Source organism: Salvelinus namaycush, chromosome 23, assembly GCF_016432855.1.
Source record: "Salvelinus namaycush isolate Seneca chromosome 23, SaNama_1.0, whole genome shotgun sequence".
Classification (NCBI taxonomy): domain Eukaryota; kingdom Metazoa; phylum Chordata; class Actinopteri; order Salmoniformes; family Salmonidae; genus Salvelinus; species Salvelinus namaycush.
Window position 1 is genome coordinate 39,137,501 of NC_052329.1, and position 22,753 is coordinate 39,160,253.

The 22,753-nt window shown below is 47.0% G+C and overlaps 1 protein-coding gene across 3 annotated transcripts in view; it reads left to right on the forward strand.

Annotated features, from left to right (window-relative positions):
• LOC120018414 (mitogen-activated protein kinase kinase kinase 10-like) overlaps positions 1-17,261 on the forward strand; it is a 36,172-nt gene extending 18,911 nt beyond the window's left edge. For all 3 annotated transcript variants that reach the window (XM_038961597.1, XM_038961596.1, XM_038961598.1), the window contains 10 exons: positions 4,831-5,011; positions 5,287-5,435; positions 6,105-6,280; positions 6,466-6,712; positions 6,975-7,097; positions 7,322-7,460; positions 10,115-10,227; positions 10,386-10,639; positions 10,893-11,421; positions 14,411-17,261. In XM_038961597.1, coding sequence (XP_038817525.1) covers positions 4,831-5,011; positions 5,287-5,435; positions 6,105-6,280; positions 6,466-6,712; positions 6,975-7,097; positions 7,322-7,460; positions 10,115-10,227; positions 10,386-10,639; positions 10,893-11,421; positions 14,411-14,823 — 2,324 coding nt within the window. In that variant the 3' untranslated portion in view covers positions 14,824-17,261. The remainder of the gene's footprint in view (positions 1-4,830; positions 5,012-5,286; positions 5,436-6,104; positions 6,281-6,465; positions 6,713-6,974; positions 7,098-7,321; positions 7,461-10,114; positions 10,228-10,385; positions 10,640-10,892; positions 11,422-14,410) is intronic.
• Positions 17,262-22,753: the final 5,492 nt, after the last annotated feature.

A 22,753-nucleotide genomic window follows, 5' to 3' on the forward strand; every position in this document is an offset into this window, starting at 1 on the left:
TAGAAAGTGAGGGGAGGGAAAGATGGGGAGGAGTGGAGGGATGAGGACAGAGTAGGAGGGGGAAGAGGAGCATAGGGGGGTCCAGGTCAGTGAGGCCACTATGCTTGTTTACTAACTGTGTTGTCAAATCTACCTAGTTCTCCCAGGCTCATCTCTCTGTCTCAGTCTCAGCTCCTTAGCTTCCTGTCTGACAGAGCACGACCTCTGCCCTGGTTACCATAACAACTGAGGTTGATGACCCTGCACATTAAAGTCACCCCACACCAAAGTAAAGTAGACTAACTGGTTAAGCTGTGAGGAAAATCAATGTAAATAGTACGGGTAGCCATTTGATTAGCTGTTCAGCAGTCTTATGGCTTGGGGGTAGAAGCTGTTAAGAAACCTTTTGGACCTAGACTTGGCGCTCCGGTATCGCTTTTTGTGCTGTAGCAGAGACAACAGTTTATGACTAGGGTGGCTGGAGTCTTGGGCAATTTTTAGGGCCTTTCTCTGACACAGCCTGGTATAGAAGTCCTGGAAGGCAGGAAGCTTGGCCCCAGTGATGTACTGGGCCGTACGCACTACCCTCTTTAGCGTCTTGCACTCGGAGGCCGAGCAGTTGCCATACCAGGCGGTGATGCAACCAGTCACGATGCTCTAGATGGTGCAGCTGTAGAACTTTCTGAGGATCTGAGGACCCATGCCAAATCTTTTCAGTCTCCTGCGGGAGAATAGGCGTTGTTGTGCCCTCTTCACGACTGTGTTGGTGTGTTTGGACCATGATAGTTTGTTGGTGATGTGGACACCAAGGAACTTCCCATTTTATAGTAATAGTTACTCATATATAAATGTATGTGATCGATGCATAATAACAGTACAGTAATAAGCGTTTTAGTCTTGTCTCCCTCCCCTCCACCTCCAATGTGTATCAGCCACCTGTACTTAACATAACGTGTTGTCATGACTAACCTTAACAAAGCGGACACCCCGTTTTGGTAAACATTTGAGGGATGGGGCTGGAGAAATGTAACCACTCTCAAAATCATAGACAGAGCTATGGATAAAAATAATCCAAATGATGGATGTGGCAAATCGCAAGATGGATGTAGAAATTGCAGATTGCCTCTTTAAAGACTAATCCCTGAGGTTAAGTCTCCACGGTTAGTCTTTATCTGTCCTCTGTGTAAAGAGTGACTCACAACATTCCTCTGCTCTCTTATGAGGGTCAGGGTCCAGTGGCTGGGGATGGAGGGATCGAAGGAAAGAACGAGGGGGGGTTATGTCTGGGCTGTGGCGGAGGAAGGTAATGGAAACTCGAAAAATGTAGATGGAACTTCGTGTTTTTTCGAGTGCCAGTAACTGACGTCAACATTAATGCCATGCAGCACGAGAATACTTTACCTCTTTGTGAATAATATGTATGAACAAGAACGGCACTGTGTTGTTTTTCAAGCTTAGCTACAGTAGATGTGTAAATATTTCAATATTTTGTAGAAGTTATCAGTGTGGTTACACTGTGAAATGCTGCGCTGGAGCTGAAAACATGGTGACAACATGAGAGCTAGTGGCGAGCAGGTGCCTCTGCTTTGATCACAGATATCTGTACACATTCTCCCTCTCTCGCTCTCAAGCTCATTGAGATACACAGACACAAACATTAGCACGCCCCACATATTCGCACACTGCTACGTACAGCGCACATACCGTAGTCGAACACCAACATCAAAGTTGTACCAACTCAAACACACACACGGACTCTGACAGACACAGACACCCTCAGTTTCACATGCAAACAGACGCACAACATTCATGCCTCTCTCACACTCTATGCCTCTCTCTGCCTCCCTCTTTCTCTGTCTCTTTTACTGTCTCCATCTTTCACAGGCACTCACCGACGCATGCACACACGCACACACACACACACACACACACACACACACACACACACACACACACACACACACACACACACACACACACACACACACACACACACACACACACACACACACACACACACACACACACACACACACACACACACACACAGAGAGAGAGCCCAGCCAGCCCTGGGGAGACAGCTGTCCCTCACAGAGAGCGAGACAGTGGTATTGAAATAGAAAAAGAGAGCTGGGGGATGACAATGGCTTATTATCATTGTCATCAGCCGTCCCCTATTCCCTGTCCCTCAGATTAGACTTGGGTGGAAGCTATACACACACACTCATGTGAAACATACAAACACATGCACACACGAACACAAATGTGCATGTTGACGAATAGACAGGCGATATATTTGCATTTTAGAAGACACTCTTATCTCTCTTAACTTAAAAGTAGTGAGTTCGTACATTTTCCCGTACTGGTTCCCTGTGGGAATCAAACCCACAACCCTGGCGTTACAAGTGCAATGCTCTACCAAATGAGCCGCCAACTATTGCATAAGTCCTTTTGTGATATACTGTACAGAGCCTTCAGAAAGTATTCACACCCTTTGACTTTTCCACATTTTGTTGTGTTACAGTCTGAATTGTAATATTTTTTTTGTTTTTGTCCCTGGCCTATACACACATACCCCATAAGGGTCAAAGTGGAATTATGATTTTAGAAGTTTATACTAATTAATGAAAAATGAAAAGCTGATATGTCTTAAGTCAATAAGTATTCAACGCCTTTGTTATGGCAAGTTTAAATAAGTTCAGGATTAAAAATGTGATTAACAAGTCACATAATAAGTTGCATGTACTCACTCTGTGTGCAATAATATTGTTTAAGTTATTAAATACACTTTGGATGGTGTATCAATACACCCAGTCACTACAAAGATACAGGCATCCTTACTAACTCAGTTGCCAGAGAGGAAGGAAACCGCTCAGGGATTTCACCATGAGGCCAATTGTGACTTTAAAACAGTTACAGAGTTTAATAGCTGTGATAGGAGAAAACTGAGGATGGATCAACAACATTTTAGTAACTCCACAATACTAACCTAATCAACAGTGAAAAGAAGGAAGCCTGTGCATAATAAAAAAATATTCCAAAACATGCATCCTGTTTGCAACAAGGCACTAAAGTAATGCTGCAAAAAAATTTGGAAATCAATTAACTTTTTGTCCTGAATACAATGTTGAGTAACACTCTCCGTATTTTCAAGCATAGGGGTGGCTGCGTCATGTTATGGGTATGGTTGTAATCGTTAAGGACTCAGGAGTTTTCAGGATAAAAAAGAAACAGAATGGAGCTAAGCACAGGCAAAAATCCTAGAGGAAAACTTGGTTCAGTCTGATTTCCACTAGGAGATGAATTCAACTTTCAGTAGGACAATAACTTAAAACACAAGGCCAAATCTACACTGGAGTTGCTACCAAGAAGACAGTGAATGTTCCCGGGTTACAGTTTTGACTTAAATCTACTTGAAAATCTATGGCAAGACCTAAAAATGGTTGTCTAGCAATGAGCAGCAACCGTTTTGACAGAGCTTGAAGATTTTTGAAAAGAATAATGGGCAAATGTTACGTACTCCACGTGTGGAAACCTCTTAGAGTCTTTTACCCAGAAAGACTCACCGCTGTAATCGCTGCCAAGATGCTTCTACAAAGTATTGACTCAGGGATGTGAATACTTATGTAAATGAGATATTTCTACATTTCATTTTCAATAAATTCGCAAAAATGTCTAAAAAACATGTTTTTACTTTGCCATTATGGGATATTGTGTGTAGTTGGGTGAGAAATAAAATATATTTAATCAATTTTGAATACAGGCTGTAACACAACAAAATGTGGAGGAAGTCAAGGGGTATGAATACTTTCTGAAGGCACTGTATACAGTATGTTATCATGCCATTGAACCCAGAACATTGTTGATTGTCCTAAAAGGAAATGTCAGAATGCTATTTGATGAATAGTGGTCGGCATCGGGAGATTAAGAAAAGCCCATGATATGGTGACATCTTGATCAATTGTGAAGACTCAATATATACTATATGTACTGTACTTGACATTACCTTTTGATTGCGTGTGTTTAGACATTAGCTGCCTGTCAGCATATAATGAGTCTCAGAGGCACACCTGTTTCACGTGAGCCAGGTCTGTGTGTGTCTGTGTCAGTGTGCGTGTGCTTAAACAAAGACTCAGCTGTGTGCTGTGCCTCTCCCCGCCTCCCTTTGCATGCGCCTGTAGATAAGCAAGTACAATCCCCTCCTCTCTCCCAGCACTATGGACTGTGTACACTCCAAATATTTCCATAGCCAGCCCTCATGCGGAAATGAAGGAGGAAGTGCATGGAGAGGAGAGGACAGGAGAGAGCAGAAAGGCCAGTGCTGGGAGTTCAACAGGAAAAGCCAACTCACCTCTGTCACCCAGAGACTTTGAAACGGTTGCAACATCGTATGGAAATTCTCAGAACGGACGTGCTGGGTACAGTGCATAATGTCGGCGAGGCAGAGACCTGAACACTGCTCTGACCAAACCTTTTGTCAATAGTTGAGTGTAGACCTGAGGAAAATACAGGTTCGTGACAGATATGGCCTATAGCCTATTAGAGGAATATGGCCAGGTGACTAGGGTCAGATACTGGCTGATAATCCCCAGGTTGCACTGCCCTTGAATCACACACTTAACCTGAATTGCTTTTGTCAATAACTACACCTACTATCGATGTATGTGATGGTAGGGTGTGCTGTGCTTTGGATAAGGGCCTCTGTTGGAGGACGGAGAGTAGTAGAGTTAGTGGTATGCATGACAAACTCAAACTATCTCTCCCTTCTCTCCACCTATTCTCTCCCCCCTTCTGTTCGTCGCTCTTTCCCCACACCCTTCTCTCGCCATCTCCTTCCCTCTTTCTCCTCAGTCCTGATCCTGGAGCCCATTGAGAGGGAGGATCTGGGTGGCAGGACCCTGAAGATCACAGATTTTGGCCTGGCACGGGAGTGGCACCAGACCACCAAGATGAGCGCGGCGGGCACCTACGCCTGGATGGCCCCCGAGGTCATCAAACTCTCCCTGTTCTCCAAGAGCAGTGACGTCTGGAGGTACAACACTCTGTCATGTAAACTGTACAGTTTTTTTTACTGTGGGACATGTAGTACACACAGCATGGTGCACATGCAACACCCACAGTCATTAGCTAGTGTCCTTGTTCTTTCAATACTTCCACTATTCATACCCTCAGGGGCAATTTACATCTGCCATATATAGTTGGTAACATAAAGGGTGTGTCAAGTTAATATACGAATAGCCTGTGCAATCGTGACAAGTGCCTGTGATTTTAAGCTGTACCTCTCTCCCCCCGTCTCTCTCTCCTCAGTTTCGGGGTGTTGCTATGGGAGCTGCTAACAGGAGAGGTTCCGTACCGTGAGATAGATGCGCTGGCCGTGGCGTACGGAGTGGCCATGAACAAACTGACCCTGCCCGTCCCGTCCACCTGTCCCGAGCCCTTCGCACTCCTGCTGGCAGGTAAGAACCAAGATGGCTGGCTGCCTGTCAGCCCAGTTTCACCTATGGAGTAGAGCAAAGATGGTTGCCTGTCAGGCCAGTTTCACGTGCCAAGATGATTGCCTGTAAACCCAGTTTCACTTATTGATTAGAACCAAGATGGTCGTCTGTCAGCCCAGTTTCACTTATTGATGAGAGCCAAGATGGCTTCCTGTCAGCCCAGTTTCACGTCTATTATTGTTGGAGGTCAGAGTGAGAGTAGGTTCACCTCCCAGTCAGCAAACTGGTGATTCTATAGTCTCTTGCTCCACTTCTTTCTCCACTATTTCCATGCATTCCTAATGCTCTTTCTCTCTTCATCCCTCTCTCCCTCTCCTCCGTCTTATCCCTGTTCATCCTTTAATCTCTCCTTTGTCACCCCTCTCTACTGTGTCTGCTCTCTGTTTATTCCTGTCTCTCCTCTCTTTCCTCTCCTTTTTCTTTTTCCTCTGCCCATTCCAACGACTTGAAATATTTTCTGTCTGTCTATAAGCAATTGTTTGGGATCTGAGTAAAGTGGTGCTACAGAGCACTGCGGTCTGTTCGGTGGTGGAGGTGGAGGGAAGATGTGTACATCTAAAAGACTGTACTTTGTTGTTTGGGAATTTACATGAAAGTTATTTTCACTCAACCTCCTCTCCCCATCCTCAGAGTCCTGGAGCCCTAACCCCCACAGTCGCCCGTCCTTCACTAATATCCTGATGCGACTGCTGGCCATCGAACAGTCGGCCATGTTTCAGATGCCCCTGGAGTCCTTCCACTCTCTGCAGGAGGACTGGAGGCTGGAGATCCAGCAGATGTTTGACGAGCTCAGGGCCAAGGAGAAGGTGAGAGGAGCCCACACGGTCATGTGGGAATGTTGTCAACATCCCCCTCAAAGTGTACGTTGCAAAGTGCTGTTGCCTTGGCAATGTGAAGATCCTCGACAGGGTGTTATGTTGCTGTAACATTACATCTACATTTTTGTTCCAAATGCTCCATTTCCTTGACATGCCCCTCTTCTCTCCTGTAGGAGTTGCGTTCCTGGGAGGAGGCGTTGACTCGTGCGGCTGAGGAGCAGAGGGAGCAGGAGGAGCAGCTGAAGAGGAGAGAGCAGGAGCTGGCTGAGAGAGAGATCGATATCGTAGAGCGTGAACTCAACATCATCATCCACCAGATGTACCAGGAGAAGCCCAGGGTCAAGAAGCGCAAGGGCCACTTCAAAAAGAGCAGACTACTCAAACTGGGCCGAGACAGCAACAGCATCAGTCTGCCCTCTGGTGGGTGGTGGCAGATATTGCACCCAAACATTTATCCTATTATTTGAATAGGGCATCATTATTTTTTCTTTCTATTCTTATTAGGATTGCAAAATTCTGGTAACTTTTCCAAAATCCACAGGTTTTCAAGAAATACCAGTTGGAGGATTACCAGCTTTTTTGCTTATTCCCTCCTGATTCCGGGAATCTTCCAACCAGGATTTCTGTAAAACCAAGCAATTTGGAATTTTGACTCTAATTCCTCCGTTTTGTATGTACACAGGTTTTGAGCATAAGATCACAGTGCAGGCGTCTCCGAGCGTGGATAAGAGGAAACCCCAGGGCAATGAGAGCACCACACCTCCAGCCAGCCCAGGGGTCATACCCCGCCTCAGGGCCATACGACGTGAGTTGATCTGTGGGGGAGACAGAGACAGGGGTTGAGGGGAACCAAAAGTTAATACCAGTTATTCAATTGTGAGGGACGCTATTGTGTCAATATAATCCCAAATTGTGGATTCCCTCCCTGGATCTTGTGTGCAAGTGAATACATTTTGTTACGCTCACTGCACATCAGGAATTTGATTTGTTTTGTTATAACGACAACACCTGTGTTATTGTGGCCCTCAGTGACGCCCAGCGATGGCAGTAAGACATGGGGCCGCAGTGCCGTGTGTAAGAAGGAGGACCTGGCAGCTAGCAAAAAGAAGGGACGCACCTGGGGCCCCAGCTCCACCCTCCAGAAAGAGAGACTGGGCGGAGAGGACAGGTAACAGTCATGGTCCAAAAACAGCCCCTTGTTAGCCCATTCTCCTACTTGCCTGCTACCCTTTCTGATTTTTGCATTTGCATATTCAAATCATCTCTGAACATTATTCTGGCGAGTGTTTGGTGTATGGTATCAGTTGTCACGTTCCTGACCTGTTTTCCTTTTTCTTGTATTTATTTAGTTGGTCAGGGCGTGAGTTGGGTGGGTTTGTCTATTTTTGATTTTCTATGTTGGGATGTTTGTGTTCGGCCGGGTATGATTCTCAATCAGAGACAGCTGTCAATCGTTGTCCCTGATTGAGAATCATACTTAGGCAGCCTGGGTTTCACGTGTGTTTTGTGGGTGTTTGTTTCCGTGTCTGTGTTTGTTGCACCACACGGTACTGTATCGGTTTATGCACTTCGTTTATTTGTTTTGTATTCAGTATTCAGTTTCGTTTTAATAAATCATTATGAACACTAACCACTCTGCGTATTGGTCCGATCCGTCTCGCCTCTCCTCGTCCGAGGAGGAGGAAGAATATGACGATAGCCGTAACAGAAACACCCACCACCAAAGGACCAAGCGGAGTGGAGAAGGGCGGCAACAGCAGCGGAAAAAAACCCAGGACTCCTGGACTTGGGAAGAGATTCTGGACGGCAAAGGACCCTGGGCTCAGCCAGGGGAATATCGCCGTCCCAAGGCGGAGTTGGAGGCAGCGAAGGCAGAGAGGCGCTGGTATGAGGAGGCAGCGCGGCGACGCGGTTGGGAGCCCGAGAGTCAGACCCAAAAATTTCTTGGGGGGGGACACACGCGGAGTGTGGCAAAGCCGGGTAGGATACCTGAGCCAACTCCCCGTGCTTACCGTGGAGTGAGAGGACGTCGTACTGGTCAGACACCGTGTTATGCGGTAAAGCGCACGGTGTCCCCAGTACGCGTGCTTAGCCCAGTGCGGGCTATTCCACCTCGCCGCACTGGTAGGGCTAGGTTGGGCATCGAGCCGGGTGCCATGAAGCCGGCCCAACATATCTGGCCTCCAGTACGTCTCCTCGGGCCGGCGTACATGGCACCAGCCTTACAGATGGTGTCCCCGGTTCGCCAGCATAGCCCAGTGCGTGCTATTCCACCTTGCCGCACTGGCAGGGCTATGGGGACCATTCAACCTGGTAAGGTTGGGGAGGCTCGGTGCTCAAGAGCGCGTGTCCTCCTTCACGGTCCGGTATACCCGGTGCCACCTCCACGTACCAGTCCTCCGGTGGCAGCCCCCCGCACCAGGCTGTCTCTCCGGGTTCTCTCTCCAGCTGCTCCCACCTGTCCAGCGCTGTCAGAGCCTTCCTCCTCTCCAGCGCAGCCTGAGTCTGAACTGCCTGCCTTCCCAGCGCTGTCTGAACTGCCTGCTTTCCCAGCGCTGTCTGAACTGCCTGCCTTCCCAGCGCTGTCTGAACTGCCTGCCTTCCCAGCGCTGTCTGAACTGCCTGCCTTCCCAGCGCTGTCTGAACTGCCTGCCTTCCCAGCGCTGTCTGAACTGTCTGCCTGCCCAGCGCTGTCCGTCTGTACTGAGCCGTCAGAGCCGTCCAGCCAGGACCAGCCAGAGCCGTCCAGCCAGGACCAGCCAGAGCCGTCCAGCCAGGAGCTGCCAGAGCCGTCCAGCCAGGAGCTGCCAGAGCCGTCCAGCCAGGAGCTGCCAGAGCCAGCCAGCCAGGAGCCGCCAGAGCCAGCCAGTCAGGAGCCGCCAGAGCCAGCCAGTCAGGAGCCGCCAGAGCCAGCCAGTCAGGAGCCGCCAGAGCCAGCCAGTCAGGAGCCGCCAGAGCCAGCCAGTCAGGAGCCGCCAGAGCCAGCCAGTCAGGAGCCGCCAGAGCCAGCCAGCCAGGAGCCGCCAGAGCCAGCCAGCCAGGAGCCGCCAGAGCCAGCCAGCCAGGATCCGCCAGAGCCAGCCAGCCAGGATCCGCCAGAGCCAGCCAGCCAGGATTCGCCCCTCAGTCCGGTGCTGCCCCTCAGTCCGGAGCTGTCCCTCAGTCCGGAGCTGCCCCTCAGTCCGGTGCTGCCCTTTGGTAGAGTGGGTTTGACATGGAGGGTGGCCATTGGGAGGAGACCACGGAAGCGGGGTTTGACTATGGTGGGGTGGGGACCACGACCAGCGCCAGAGCCGCCACCGTGGACAGACGCCCACCCAGACCCTCCCCTAGAGTTTATGCCGGTGCGCCCGGAGTTCGCACCTTAAGGGGGGGGGGTTATGTCACGTTCCTGACCTGTTTTCCTTTTTCTTGTATTTATTTAGTTGGTCAGGGCGTGAGTTGGGTGGGTTTGTCTATGTTTGATTTTCTATGTTGGGATGTTTGTGTTCGGCCGGGTATGATTCTCAATCAGAGACAGCTGTCAATCGTTGTCCCTGATTGAGAATCATACTTAGGCAGCCTGGGTTTCACGTGTGTTTTGTGGGTGTTTGTTTCCGTGTCTGTGTTTGTTGCACCACACGGTACTGTATCGGTTTATGCACTTCGTTTATTTGTTTTGTATTCAGTATTCAGTTTCGTTTTAATAAATCATTATGAACACTAACCACTCTGCGTATTGGTCCGATCCGTCTCGCCTCTCCTCGTCCGAGGAGGAGGAAGAATATGACGATAGCCGTAACATCAGTAAACATTATTGACCTAATCTTCTTCGTCTTGCAGGTTGAAGTCGCTAGGCGACGGATGCAAGGTGTGGTCCTCTAGTGCCCCGAATCTGGGCAAGTCTCCAAAACACGCCCCCATGACCGCCGGCTTCTCCAGCCTCAATGAAATGGGTGAGTCTCTGTGTTTATCACTATTTCTGCAACAGAAAAGAGATTGTAAAACATACTATGGACACAAAATCAGTTAGACTCTTGATTGATTGAAATGCCTTGTTCTCCCTCTCACACTTTCTTATCTCTCTCTTTCTCTCTCGCTCTCTCTCTGACAGAGGAGCACTGTGAGTTGGAGGAGTCGCCCGGGTCTTTGATGCCCCCAGAGACCAGCAGTAACGGGTCTGTGGAGGAGAGAGGTCCCTCGTGTGGCGGGCTGGGGACTACTGGGCTAGGGAGTGGGCTGGGTTACCAGGACTCTCTGCGGCGCTGCGGCCAGAGGAAGAAGAGCGACCTGCTGCTACTGGGCTGTGCCTCCCTACTGGCCTCTGTAGGTTTGGGGCTGGACCTGCTACAGCTGGGGAGACTACAGGTAACGGAGGGAGGAAGGGAGGAGCAGGAAAAGGGTCTGTAACACCCAGATGGACAAAATGACCCAAACCATGGCAACAAACAAGTCAATCCTGCCACCTGCTGTAGAGATTCTCTTAATACATTGAATAATGGTTTATACTCTACACCTGGGAGTTGACAAGGTCAAGTATGTGTGTCAGTTGACATTATACAACCGTAGATTGTACAGTAGATGCCAGTAAGAACTGACCAGTTTCCATGTGTGTGTCTAGGTACAACAGGACGAGCAGGACCTTAGAGAGGAGCAGCGCAAGAAAAAGGACAGCATTTTCCAGCGAACGGGTCGCTTCCGCCGCAGCACCTCTCCTCCGAGCCGCGCCCTGTCCCTCTCTCTGTCCCGCCACCGCGACTCTACTCTCCCCTGCACGGACCCCTCTCCCTCCGTCACCCTCCTCTCCCTCTCCTCCCTCTCAGACTGCAACTCCACCAAATCCCTCCTTCCCTCGGACCTTGAGGACTTGGCGTTGACCCCCGGAGTGGGCTTCTCCCTCCCCGCGGTGCCCCCCGTCCCCTCCGTTAACCCTCTCCTGGATCTGAAGGCAGAGAGCTTCAAGAGGGAGCCCAATCAGTCCCTCACACCCACCCATGTGTCTGCAACCATGAACAGGGGGCACAGACGCACCCCCTCTGATGGGGCGATACGCCCCCGCGCACAAACCCTAGGGCACCGCAGGACCCCCTCGGATGGCAGCATGCCCATGCCGCCCCCACCAGGGCCCCGCATCCTCCCCCTACATGCAGGTGAGTTTGTTGGGAAAGCATGATGTCACTATGAGCTTTTGATTGAAGAACAGGAAGCAATACACTGTGGACAAAACATTAAGGACACCTGCTCTTTCCATGACATAGACTGACCGGGTGAATCAAATCAAATCAAATTGTATTTGTCACATGCACCGAATACAACCTTACAGTGAAAAGCCCTTAACCAACTTTTGAGTTAAGAAAAAGAAGTGTTAAGAAAGTATTTACTAAAATAAACTGAAGTAAAAAAGAAAGAAAGAAAGAAAAAGACAAAAGAAAATAGAAAAATAACTAATAATTAAGGAGAAACAATAAAATAACAGTAGCGAGGAATAATACAGGGGGTACCGGTACAGAGTCAATGTGCGGGGGCACAGGTTAGTCGAGATAATTGAGGTAATATGTACAGTACATATACAGTTGAAGTCGGAAGTTTACATAAACCTTAGCCAAATACATTGAAACTCAGTTTTTCACAATTCCTGACATTTAATCCAAGTAAAAAGTCCCTGTCTTAGGTCAGTTAGGATCACCACTTTATTTTAAGAATGTGAAATGTCAGAATAATAGTAGAGAGAATTATTTATTTCAGCTTTTATTTCTTTCATCACATTCCCAGTGGGTCAGAAGTGTACATACACTCAATTAGTATTTGGTAGCATTGCTTTTAAATTGTTTAACATGGGTCAAACATTTTGGGTAGCCTTCCACAAGCTTCCCACAATAAGTTGGGTGAATTTTGACCCATTCCTCCTGACAGAGCTGGTGTAACTGAGTCAGGTTCGTAGGCCTCCTTGCTCACACATGCTTTTTCAGTTCTGCCCACACATTTTCTATAGGATTGAGGTCAGGGCTTTGTGATGTCCACTCCAATACCTTAACTTTGTTATCCTTAGGCCATTTTGCCACAACTTTGGAAGTAGGCTTGGGGTCATTGTCTATTTGGAAGACCCATTTGCGACCAAGCTTCAACTTCCTGACTGATGTCTTGAGATGTTGCTTCAATATATCCACATAATTTTCCTCCCTCATGATGCCATCTATTTTGTGAAGTGCACCAGTCTCTCCTGCAGCTAAGCACCCCCACAACATGATGCTGCCACCCCCGTGCTTCACGGTTGGGATGGTGTTCTTCGGCTTGCAAGCCTCCCCCCCTTTTCCTCCAAATATAACAATGGCCATTATGGCCAAACAGTTCTATTTTTGTTTCATCAGACCAGAGGACATTTATCCAAAAAGTACGATCTTTGTCCCCATGTGCAAACCGCAGTCTGGCTTTTTTTATGGCGGTTTTGGAGCAGTGGCTTCTTCTTGCTGAGCGGCCTTTCAGGTTATGTCAATATAGGACTCGTTTTACTGTGGATATAGATACTTTTGTACCTGTTTCCTCCAGCATCTTTACAAGGTCCTTTGCTGTTGTTCTGGGATTGATTCGCACTTTTTGCACCAAAGTACGTTCATCTCTAGGAGACAGAATGTGTCTCCTTCCTGAGCGGTATGATGGCTGCGTGGTCCCATGGTGTTTATACTTGCGTACTATTGTTTGTACAGATGAACGTGGTATCTTCAGGCGTTTGGAAATTTCTCCCAAGGATGAACCAGACTTGTGGAGGTCTACAATTTTTTTTCTGAGGTCTTGACTGATTTCTTTTGACTTTCCCATGATGTCAAGCAAAGAGGCACTGAGTTTGAAAGTAGGCCTTGAAATACATCCACAGGTACACCCCCAATTGACTCAAATGATGTCAATTAGCCTATCAGAAGCTTCTAAAGCCATGACATAATTTTCTGGAATTTTCCAAGCTGTTTAAAGGCACAGTCAACTTAGTGTATGTAAACTTCTGACCCACTGGAATTGTGATACAGTGAATTATAAGTGAAATAATCTGTCTGTAAACAATTGTTGGAAAAATTACTTGTGTCATGCACAAAGTAGATGTCCTAACCGACTTGCCAAAACTCTAGTTTGTTGACAAGAAATGTGTGGATTGGTTGTAAAACGAGATGACTCCAACCTAAGTGTATGTAAACTTCTGACTTCAACTGTAGGTAGAGGTAAAGTGACTATGCATAGATAATAAACAGGGAGTAGCAGCAGCGTAAAAATGGGGGGGGGGGTCATTGCAACTAATCCGGGAGCCCAGAATCCAGGTGAATGCTATGATCCCTTATTGATGTAACTATTTAAATCCCCTTCAAATCGTTGTAGATGAAGGGAAGGAGACAGGTTAAAGACGAATTTTAAAGCCTTGAGACAATTGAGACATGAATTGTGTATGTGTGCCATTCGGAGGTTGAATGGGCAAGACAAAAGATTTAAGTGCCTTTGAACAGGGTATGGTAGTAGGTGCCAGGTGCCCCGGTTTAAGTGTGTCAAGAACTGCAAAGCTGCGGGGGTTTTCACGCTGTCACGGTCGTGAGGAGAGACGGACCAAGGCGCAGAGTGATTGGAGTTCCACCTCATTATTTTATTGAAACTTAAACAAACCAAGGAACAAACAACGGCCATGAAGTACCGTAGTGCTACATGCACTCACTCAAAACATATCCCACAAAACACATGTGGGGAAAAAGGCTACCTAAATATGATCCCCAATTAGAGGCAATGATTACCAGCTGCCTCTAATTGGGAACATACAACTCACCAACATAGAAATACAATGACTAGAACATCCCCCTAGTCACGCTCTGACCTAAACACCATAGAGTACCAAGGGCTCTCTATGGTCAGGGCGTGACACACGCTCAACAGTTTCCTGTGTGTATCAAGAATGGTCCATACTCCCAAAGGACATCCAGCCAACTTGAAACAACTGGGGTGGGTAATACACTCAGCGTATATTTAAGTTACACCTGAACTTAAAAAAACACATGGCTCTGGCATGGACCATCCATGTCAACAAAGTGTTCATGTTGTTCTCCCCTCCATATAATCTCTCTCCCTCTGCTCTCCCTCTGGTCTCTGTATTTCTCTCTCTTCTCTCAGGTTACAAGGAGACCCTGGACATCCCCCGACTCCCTGACCCTTCCAGCCTCTTCCCAAGGGTCCTCCGCCGCAAGGCCCCTGCTCCGCCTGTCCCCGTCCCGGTCCTGGAGCCCCTGACCATCATCAGTCCCTTGGAGAGGCCCAAGACCTTGGAGTTCGCACCCCGGCCTCGGCCCACACCAGCCAGGGTGCGACCGGACCCATGGAAGCTGGGCTCCCTGTCCAGAACCCTGAGCTCGTCCCCGGGCAGCAGCTGTGACAGTCCCCTGGGCTCTGGGGACAGCAGTGCCAGCACCGGCACTGCCAGGCCTAACCTCATGGACATGGACGTGGATGGACAGGATCTGGACGGCACCGTGCCCCTGTGTGAACAGCACCAGGCTGCACAGCTCTGTGGACAGAACTACGGCTAGGCCACACATTACTGTATATGGGCAACACTGCTCCTAGTGCACACTTCAAAGACTCCTAGTGTGCACACTTTATTCCTGGTACCCAATCCCTTTGCGAACAGTACTTCTCCTAGTGTCCACTCTGAAGCCCACTTTTGCGGGATGTACCTCTCTCCTGGTGGTCACTCCTAAGCCTTGTGCCCCCTAGTCTCCTAGTGCTCCTAGTACACACCCAGCATCTGGGACAGCACATGTCTTAGTGTCCCTTCCAAAGCCGCCCAGTGTGGGACAACATTCCTCTAAGTGACCACTTCGCAGCCCCTAGAGTCCAAACCTTTAGTGCCCTAGTGACCAGTGTGCCCTGCTAACCTTCCGCATATTACCTGTCCGCTAAAAGGAAGAAACGTGTAAGCCATTCCACTTCCAGACAGACACTTCTAAGTGCTCATCCCGATTTACATGTGCTGCAGTAGTACTCGTTCTGCTCAACCACCCCGTTGACTCGCTGCCTCTCTCTACGCAGGTGTCGTGTCTGTCTCTGCTCGCTCCTTCCCCAAAGACTAGGGCTGAAGCTTTGCCAGCCGTAGACACATTCACATCGCAACAGGGTTGGAATCTCTTGGGAGTGCCCTTGAAGTGTCCATGTTAATAGTTGTTTTGTGGGGGTGCCCTGATTTGTTATGAGAGCACCTCTGGGTGTCCCCTCATGTGGGCCCTGCTGCCCCTCCTTCATATTTACATGTAGTCGTGGTAGGTAGACGCTCAAATCCTGAGGGACTTCCAAATCAGTGCGTAAGTTGCCCTCTTATTGTGCATCACCTTCTATAGAGCTCATGTCCACCTCCCTCACCTCCACATAGCATCTTCCTGTATAGGGATGGTCTCTGTCCTCCCCCTCTCCCAAAGACTGCAACAGGAACAGGGAAGCCATTTTAAGCTCCACAGCACAATTGACAGGACTTTATTTTCTCAGCTCTGTACAGCAAATTCATTTTATTTTTCTCAATGCTTGAACCATTCCAGCCATAACCTTTTTAGCACAGCATTTTCTATTGGTTTGGCGAATTGTGTGTCTGTATGGGTGTACACTGTGTGTCTGTGTGGGTGTACACTGTGTGTCTGTATGGGTGTACACTGTGTGTCTGTGTGGGTGTACACTGTGTGTCTGTGTGGGTGCGCACGTGCGCATGTGTGCTTGGGTTTTGTTACCGCATGTTATTTTAGTGTGAAGGATGTACTGTAGAACTAGCCAATCTGTTGTGAGGGAGCCGAAACAGGATGCTTTTCTCCCTCATTCTGAACCTTATGTCCTCATAGGGTTGCAGAATGTCCAATATTTTTTCCAAAATTCCCTGGTTTACCAGAAATCCTGGTTGAAAGATTCCTGGAATAAGCAGGAAATACGGGAATTGTTGGACCAGTATTTCTGGAAATCCAAGGAATTTAGGGAAAGTGTGAAACTCATAAGCTGGGGTTTCTCAGCAAACGTCCTCTGAGAGCAGAGGAGGACCATGGGAAATTAGGGTTAATCCACTTGCAATAAATGGTTAATGAATACTACCTGTTTTCTACAAAAAAACAAATTCCCACATTCCGTACCCCTGACTTCCTTTTCCTCACCTACTGGATAGTGATATAGCATCATTGAAGGGAAAATAGGGACCAATCTTTGGTTAAAGAGCCATGATATTGACATTGACATGTCCGTGTCACAAGAGTACAGACTGTGAAGGACTTGACACAAGGTGCTTGGGATGTGGACGGCGAATCGAGAGAACTCTGTATTCTCTTGCAGGCCCATGAGTGCACCATACTGTGTGGTTCCTGAAAGAAGATGAAGAATGACACTTTTTAATGGCACAGTTGGTCAAGGCTACATACAAGTATTTACTTGACTATGTGTATGGGAGTGTGTGTATGGGTGAGTGTGTGTGTGTGTGTGTGTGTGTGTGTGTGTGTGTGTGTGTGTGTGTGTGTGTGTGTGTGTGTGTGTGTGTGTGTGTGTGTGTGTGTGTGTGTGTGTGTGTGTGTGTGTGTGTGTGTGTGTGTGTGTGTGTATTTAGTGAGTGTTATTATTTGTATGGGATGATGTCAATCCCATAGGTAGAGGGGTGAGAAAAACTCATCCTTATTCTCCTTGTGTGGTTAAGAACGCTCAGAGTATTTATTAAAATGATTATTATAATTGAAATAATGATTCATTCTTGTTATTATGATTCTCTTTCCCGGAATATCTGTATATATATATACATATATATTTGGTAATATAACACAGACCGACCAAGGAAAACCAAGAAAACTACAGACTGACGTTCATGTACAGTATGGATGGGAGATTGTCTACGACCTGTCTCAATCTGTGACGTTCTGGGATACATGACGAAAGAGTGATGTGTTGTTGACTGTTGAGCTGCGATGAGTGATTGAATGAATGACGTAATAAAAGAGGAAGAGAGGTGCTTGCTTGTGTCTCTGCTGTTCCTGTCACTCGCTCTGTGGAGTTATTTATATCCATAACGTTGACTGTCGTTATATTCCGTTATATTCTACCATGTGCTCTAATGCTTGTAATAGCTGAACATTTAAATGGCTTATTTTTCAAATAACACACATTATATTGTATCCCTGTGAGCAGGATAAATGCCTGGCTGCAATAACAGTGATCATCCTCTAGATGTCATCAAAGCTGTCACTTTGAGCCAAATATACTTACTAGGACAAGCATGGTAGCCGGTTGTGCATTTTGATAGTCATTTAGTTGTTCACGGGTATCTTTCAGGTTTCCTTCTGTGGAGTTGTACGCTCTGACCTTTTCCTCTGGCTTTTGTTATGAGTATTAAGAGATTGCTCCCACTTGAGCATGAGACCACCTTTACTAAATAGTTCAACAGGATCCCTCTAGGATTTTTTTTGCCTTTGTAACGGAATTGTGTAGGTGACCTGTGGGAATCTTGTAAAGCAAATATATCAGGTATGTTGCATTAACATAATGCTGGAATCACACAAGACATCTCAATATCTCAGACACCTGACTTAATCTAACAGGTTTATCGAGGTGCCTGGTGCTAACGTATGTCCTTTGTCCTGATCTTGTCCACATTCTGATTGTGCCCACATATTAGCCGTTGCATCTACACATGGTACTAAAATGTGTCCGCATTGTCACCAGATGACCCTGTATACAAATCATTTGACAGTTATTGTTTCAAAATAAATACTGATTTAAATTGTTTCATTGTACAGATCCTTCTACACTTGTAACATATCCAGGCAATGCATCCCTGACTACCTCAGGAGGTGGTCAGTAAGACCTGATCACAAACAGACCACAATGAGTCTTTTAATCATCTATACCTGTCTAAAAATGTGGGGACAACCAAAATGTGGACAAGATCAAGATATGGAACACATGTTAGCACCTGGTATAAACAGGGCTCATGGCAACAAGCAGTGAGGAGTATGAAAGAACGTCAGCTGTTCATTCAGCTAATCTGTAACATGGAATTAATGAATAAAAACATGGAACTCATGAATATATGCATCGAAACTGAAAACTAAATGAGAGGCTTTCAATTAGAAGGCACAAACAACTCTCACACACACACAGTCCCGATCCACTTCACTGCTCTGTCTGTCAGTGCTACCCGCCGATCCAACACAGTTCCAGACGCCTGCCAGTTGCCTAGCAACCACTCTTCACATCCGCGGCAATGCTATTAAAAGCAACAACAAAGAAAAGAGGAAAAGGGGTGATGGAGGAAATGGACAGGTGTTTTAGACTTAATAAGGATTTGTTTAGCAAGGTCTTATGTATATCCTCAATTCACCTACAGACGCTAGTCTGGGTTTCACCTCTGCTGAGGTAGCTGCGTCACAATGCTTCTCTGTCCCTGTCTGAAGCCTAGGGACATAAGCACACACACAATGCGTCTATGTTTGTTCATATCCCTGTTCCCCTGTTGTCTTTTGATGTGGGGGGGGGGGTCCTTTGATGTGCTTTCTTGCTTCCTCCATATCTTGCTCTTTTCTCACTGTCATAGCTCAGCATCTCTCCTCCTTTCCCCTCTCCTTTTTTCTCCCTCCATCTTTCCCCTAGCGCCTTTCAGCAGGTCTGCCCCGCTGGGCACAGATGTCATTTCAACGTCTATCCCACATTGGTTCAACGTCATTTCATTGAAATGACATGGACACAATGTTGATTCAACCACTGTGTGCCCAGTGGGATATCTCTTCGCACCATCCCTCTTTTTCTCCCCCTCCATCTTTCCTCCAATGCCTTTCTCAGCACCTCGCTCTCATCTACTCCTCTCCGTCACCCCCTCCCCTCCTCTCTCTCTCTGGAGCTCAGGGAGCAATTAAGCAGGGCAGTCAGTAGTAACAGAGAGTATTACCTTTGGAGGGAGAAGAGAGGGGGAGCGAGGGAGGGAGTGGGGTGGGCAGAGAGAAGTGTGTGTGTGTGTGTGTCTGACTGTGTGTTGCTGTTACCTCCTACAGTGAGGTATCACCATGCACTCAGACAACCCTGAAGACAATCACGCAGGCACAATTTCATTTTCCTTTTCAACTTTATTTATAGTCGTCATTTACCAATCAATAGTGCATTCCTGGGCTAGCAGTTCAATGTAACCAGTTATCATGTCCTCCAATGTTTTGGATTTGGAATAGTGAATGGACGTTTCCTCACATGGTCCAATGGGAAAAATGTACTTATAACCATGACGTACTCATCTTCAAGTCCTACTCTCCGGTACAAGCAAACGAGAGAAAAGAAAGGAAAACAGATTCGCGGAATTCTTCGCTGCTGTAGCTCATAAATAACGTCGACTGTGTAACTGGTTCGGTTCTCCAACGCCCACTTTCTTCAACGAGATCCACTGTCACTTTGTGGGGTTCACAAACTCTTAGAGTAGGGTATGGACTTTCCCAAAACAGGGGACAACAAATTCTACTTAACATCTACACACACACAGACACCGTGACAGAGAGCCTGTGGTGTAGGTACACCAAACTCACTTCCCCCTTCACTTGCGTGCTCATCAATTGTTAAAACTACTCAATAAAGTACAGCTTTTAACAGCCATTCGATTTTCTTTTCAGTTTCGTATTTTGTTCACAATTGTTTCATAACCACAAAAAACGACTTTGACATTTGACAAACATGTACCTCAATGACATCAAAGGAAAGAGAAGAAAAACTGCCAGTATTTACTTTCCCACTTTAGTTTGTGCTTTTGCCGTATCTTTTCACAACTAGACTGCTAACGAGACGATGTCTCTCTCTATCTATATTTGCACAGACAGCACGTTGTAACATTATGCCCACAATAACTGGTCCAGGGTCATTCCTTTGTTTATCTCATAATGGGTCATGTTAGGCCAGGGGGGGGAAGAACTTAGCCCTGACCTGTTTTTATGTGTAGACAGTAACCATAGACATGGAGCGATAATGACTCAGCACACTGGGATAACAACAGGATGATAGGACCATGGGGAGATATGCTATTCCCAAGAGGGCCATGTGTGAGTAGGCCCAGCTCAGCCAGCCATAGGAACCAATACAACACTACTGCACAGTGGTGAGGTTGAGAGACTAAGAGACAGAGAGATATACACTGAGTACACAAAACATTAAGAACACATGCTCTTTCCATGACGTAGCCTTTGAACGGGGCATGGTAGTAGGTCCAGGAACACCAGTTTGTGTCAAGAACTGCAACACCGCTGGATCTTTCAGGCTCAACAGTTTCCCGTGTGTATCAAGAATTGGTCCACCACCCAAAGGACTTCCAGCCAACTTGACACGGAATTGAGGGAAGCATTGGAGTCAACATGGGCCAGCATCCTTGTGGAACGCTTTCGACACCTTGTAGAGTCCATGCCCCGATGTTTGGTATACTCAGTGTATATTTCATTGACAATCCCGATTATTATTATAAAAAAAATGTATGATGTTAATATTGTTAAATATATATCCATTTGCAAAGTAGGCTTGGCAATATGGACATTGAAACGTCATGTCAATAAAGCAATTTGAATTTAATTTAATTTAGATAGAGGTATGGAGAGATTTGGAGAGGGGAAGAGGTGGAGAGAATGAGAATCAGAGAGGGAGATAAAGAGAGAGATAAAGAGAGAGAGAGAGAGCGAGAGAAATAGAGAGCGCGAGAAAGAAAGAGAGTTCTTGGTGCCTCTAGGTTTTTCCACACCGTGTTTCTGCACCAAGGTGTAAACCTCCCCCGAACCTCTTCACAACACTGCTTTAACATAATCCCATCTCCACAGTTTCAGAGTGACATTGCACTCCTGCTGTGTTAGTGATGCTGCTGGCCCATTTCCCTCTACAGTGGAGCGTCTCTGAATCACACAAATTTGCTCCAGTCATCGCACTGCTGTCTCTCCAGAGTCCCATTGACACCACAGGAGGTTGGTAGCACCTTAATTGGGGAGGACGGGCTCGTGGTAATGGCTGGAGCAGAATAGTGGAATGGTATCAAACACGTCAAACACATGGTTTCCACCGTTCCGGACATTATTATGAGCCGTCCTCCCCTCAACAGCCTCCTCTTATTGATACACTTTGGTCCCAATTTCCCTCATATTAGGCCACAGGCAAATGATGAGATCTGTTATCGTTTTGATATTGTATTATCCACTCGTCTGAAGTTCTTTTGGAATTCTTCTTCTCACCTTGGCCAAGGCGGACCACTGCTGCTGACCCTAATTTCTTTCTGTATGGGACCGTATAAGTCTCATCAAATGACCCTATGCAAGATACAAGATACCAAGGTCCTTTTCAGGCTATACCGCTGACTGCTCCATTAACCCATTCCACATTTGTGTGGAGCATAGAGGGTATTCGTGGGATACATTGGAAAGGGGGGAGCAACCTGCCATGTTATAGAAAGCAATGAACCAGACATTATCCCTGATATCCAAAATGGCTTCCCCTTTGAGCCACACATTACCATGCAGGGGCTTGGCTTGCACATAGGGTGAAGGAAACTGGGTTACACGGTATTAGATGGCGGAATTAAGGTCAACTCAAACCTCTCCTTAGAACAGGGCAGGTACATCTAAGTATTTCTATAAATCGTAGAAACCCTTCGGGCTTTATCAGCATCACTGGGATTGGTATTTAGAAAGTATGCAGTGGCATGATGGTCTGTATGCGTAATAGGTCATTATCTGGCCTTGCCCCAATCACAATCCTCCCTTGTCTTGGTCTATCACTACTGTTGTGTAATCTGCCTATAGAGACAGCGATTTTTTGTATTTTGTAATCATTTATTTTCTGAACAGATTTGTTTGTTTGTTGCAACACTGATATCTATCAAAATACACACAACCAAATTCGGAATCTCAAATGGCACGCTCGCGTTGATGTTTTTAATTGACCGGATTGAGACGGCTGATACACTTCAGACGGATACAGCATGTGTGATCGGATTCCCTGCACGAACACTGCCAAGAGTGTCTTGTGATGTCACTGACGTCTGGGAAGATTCAGCATGAGTGACGAAGGGCCTGGAAGAGGATCTCAGAGTAAAAATCAGAGGAGAACTCTGTGCAGCCAAGGGTGCTTTGATGGAACCTCAATTCCACTGGCTATTTTCCATTGTGACATCATTAGCTAGAAAGCGGAGAGGGGTGGGAGTGGCGGGGGGGGGGGGGGGGGGGGGGGGGGGTAACAGTCTGGCAACACAACACATTCCAGGGGGGATTGGACAACAGATTCAAGACACCGGTTCACAAAAACACACCTGTTAAACAGCGGAACAGCGAGTCCGTTGGGAGTTAGTTTGTTTTGTTCCTTAGAAAGAGGAAGGGCACACATTTTGCTTCATAACAACTGATAGTCGTAAGTACAATGAATATCAACAGAAGACAAAAAAAATGATCAAAGGACAAATTACAAACACTTGAATTAGCCCTTGAATTGAAAAACCATCCA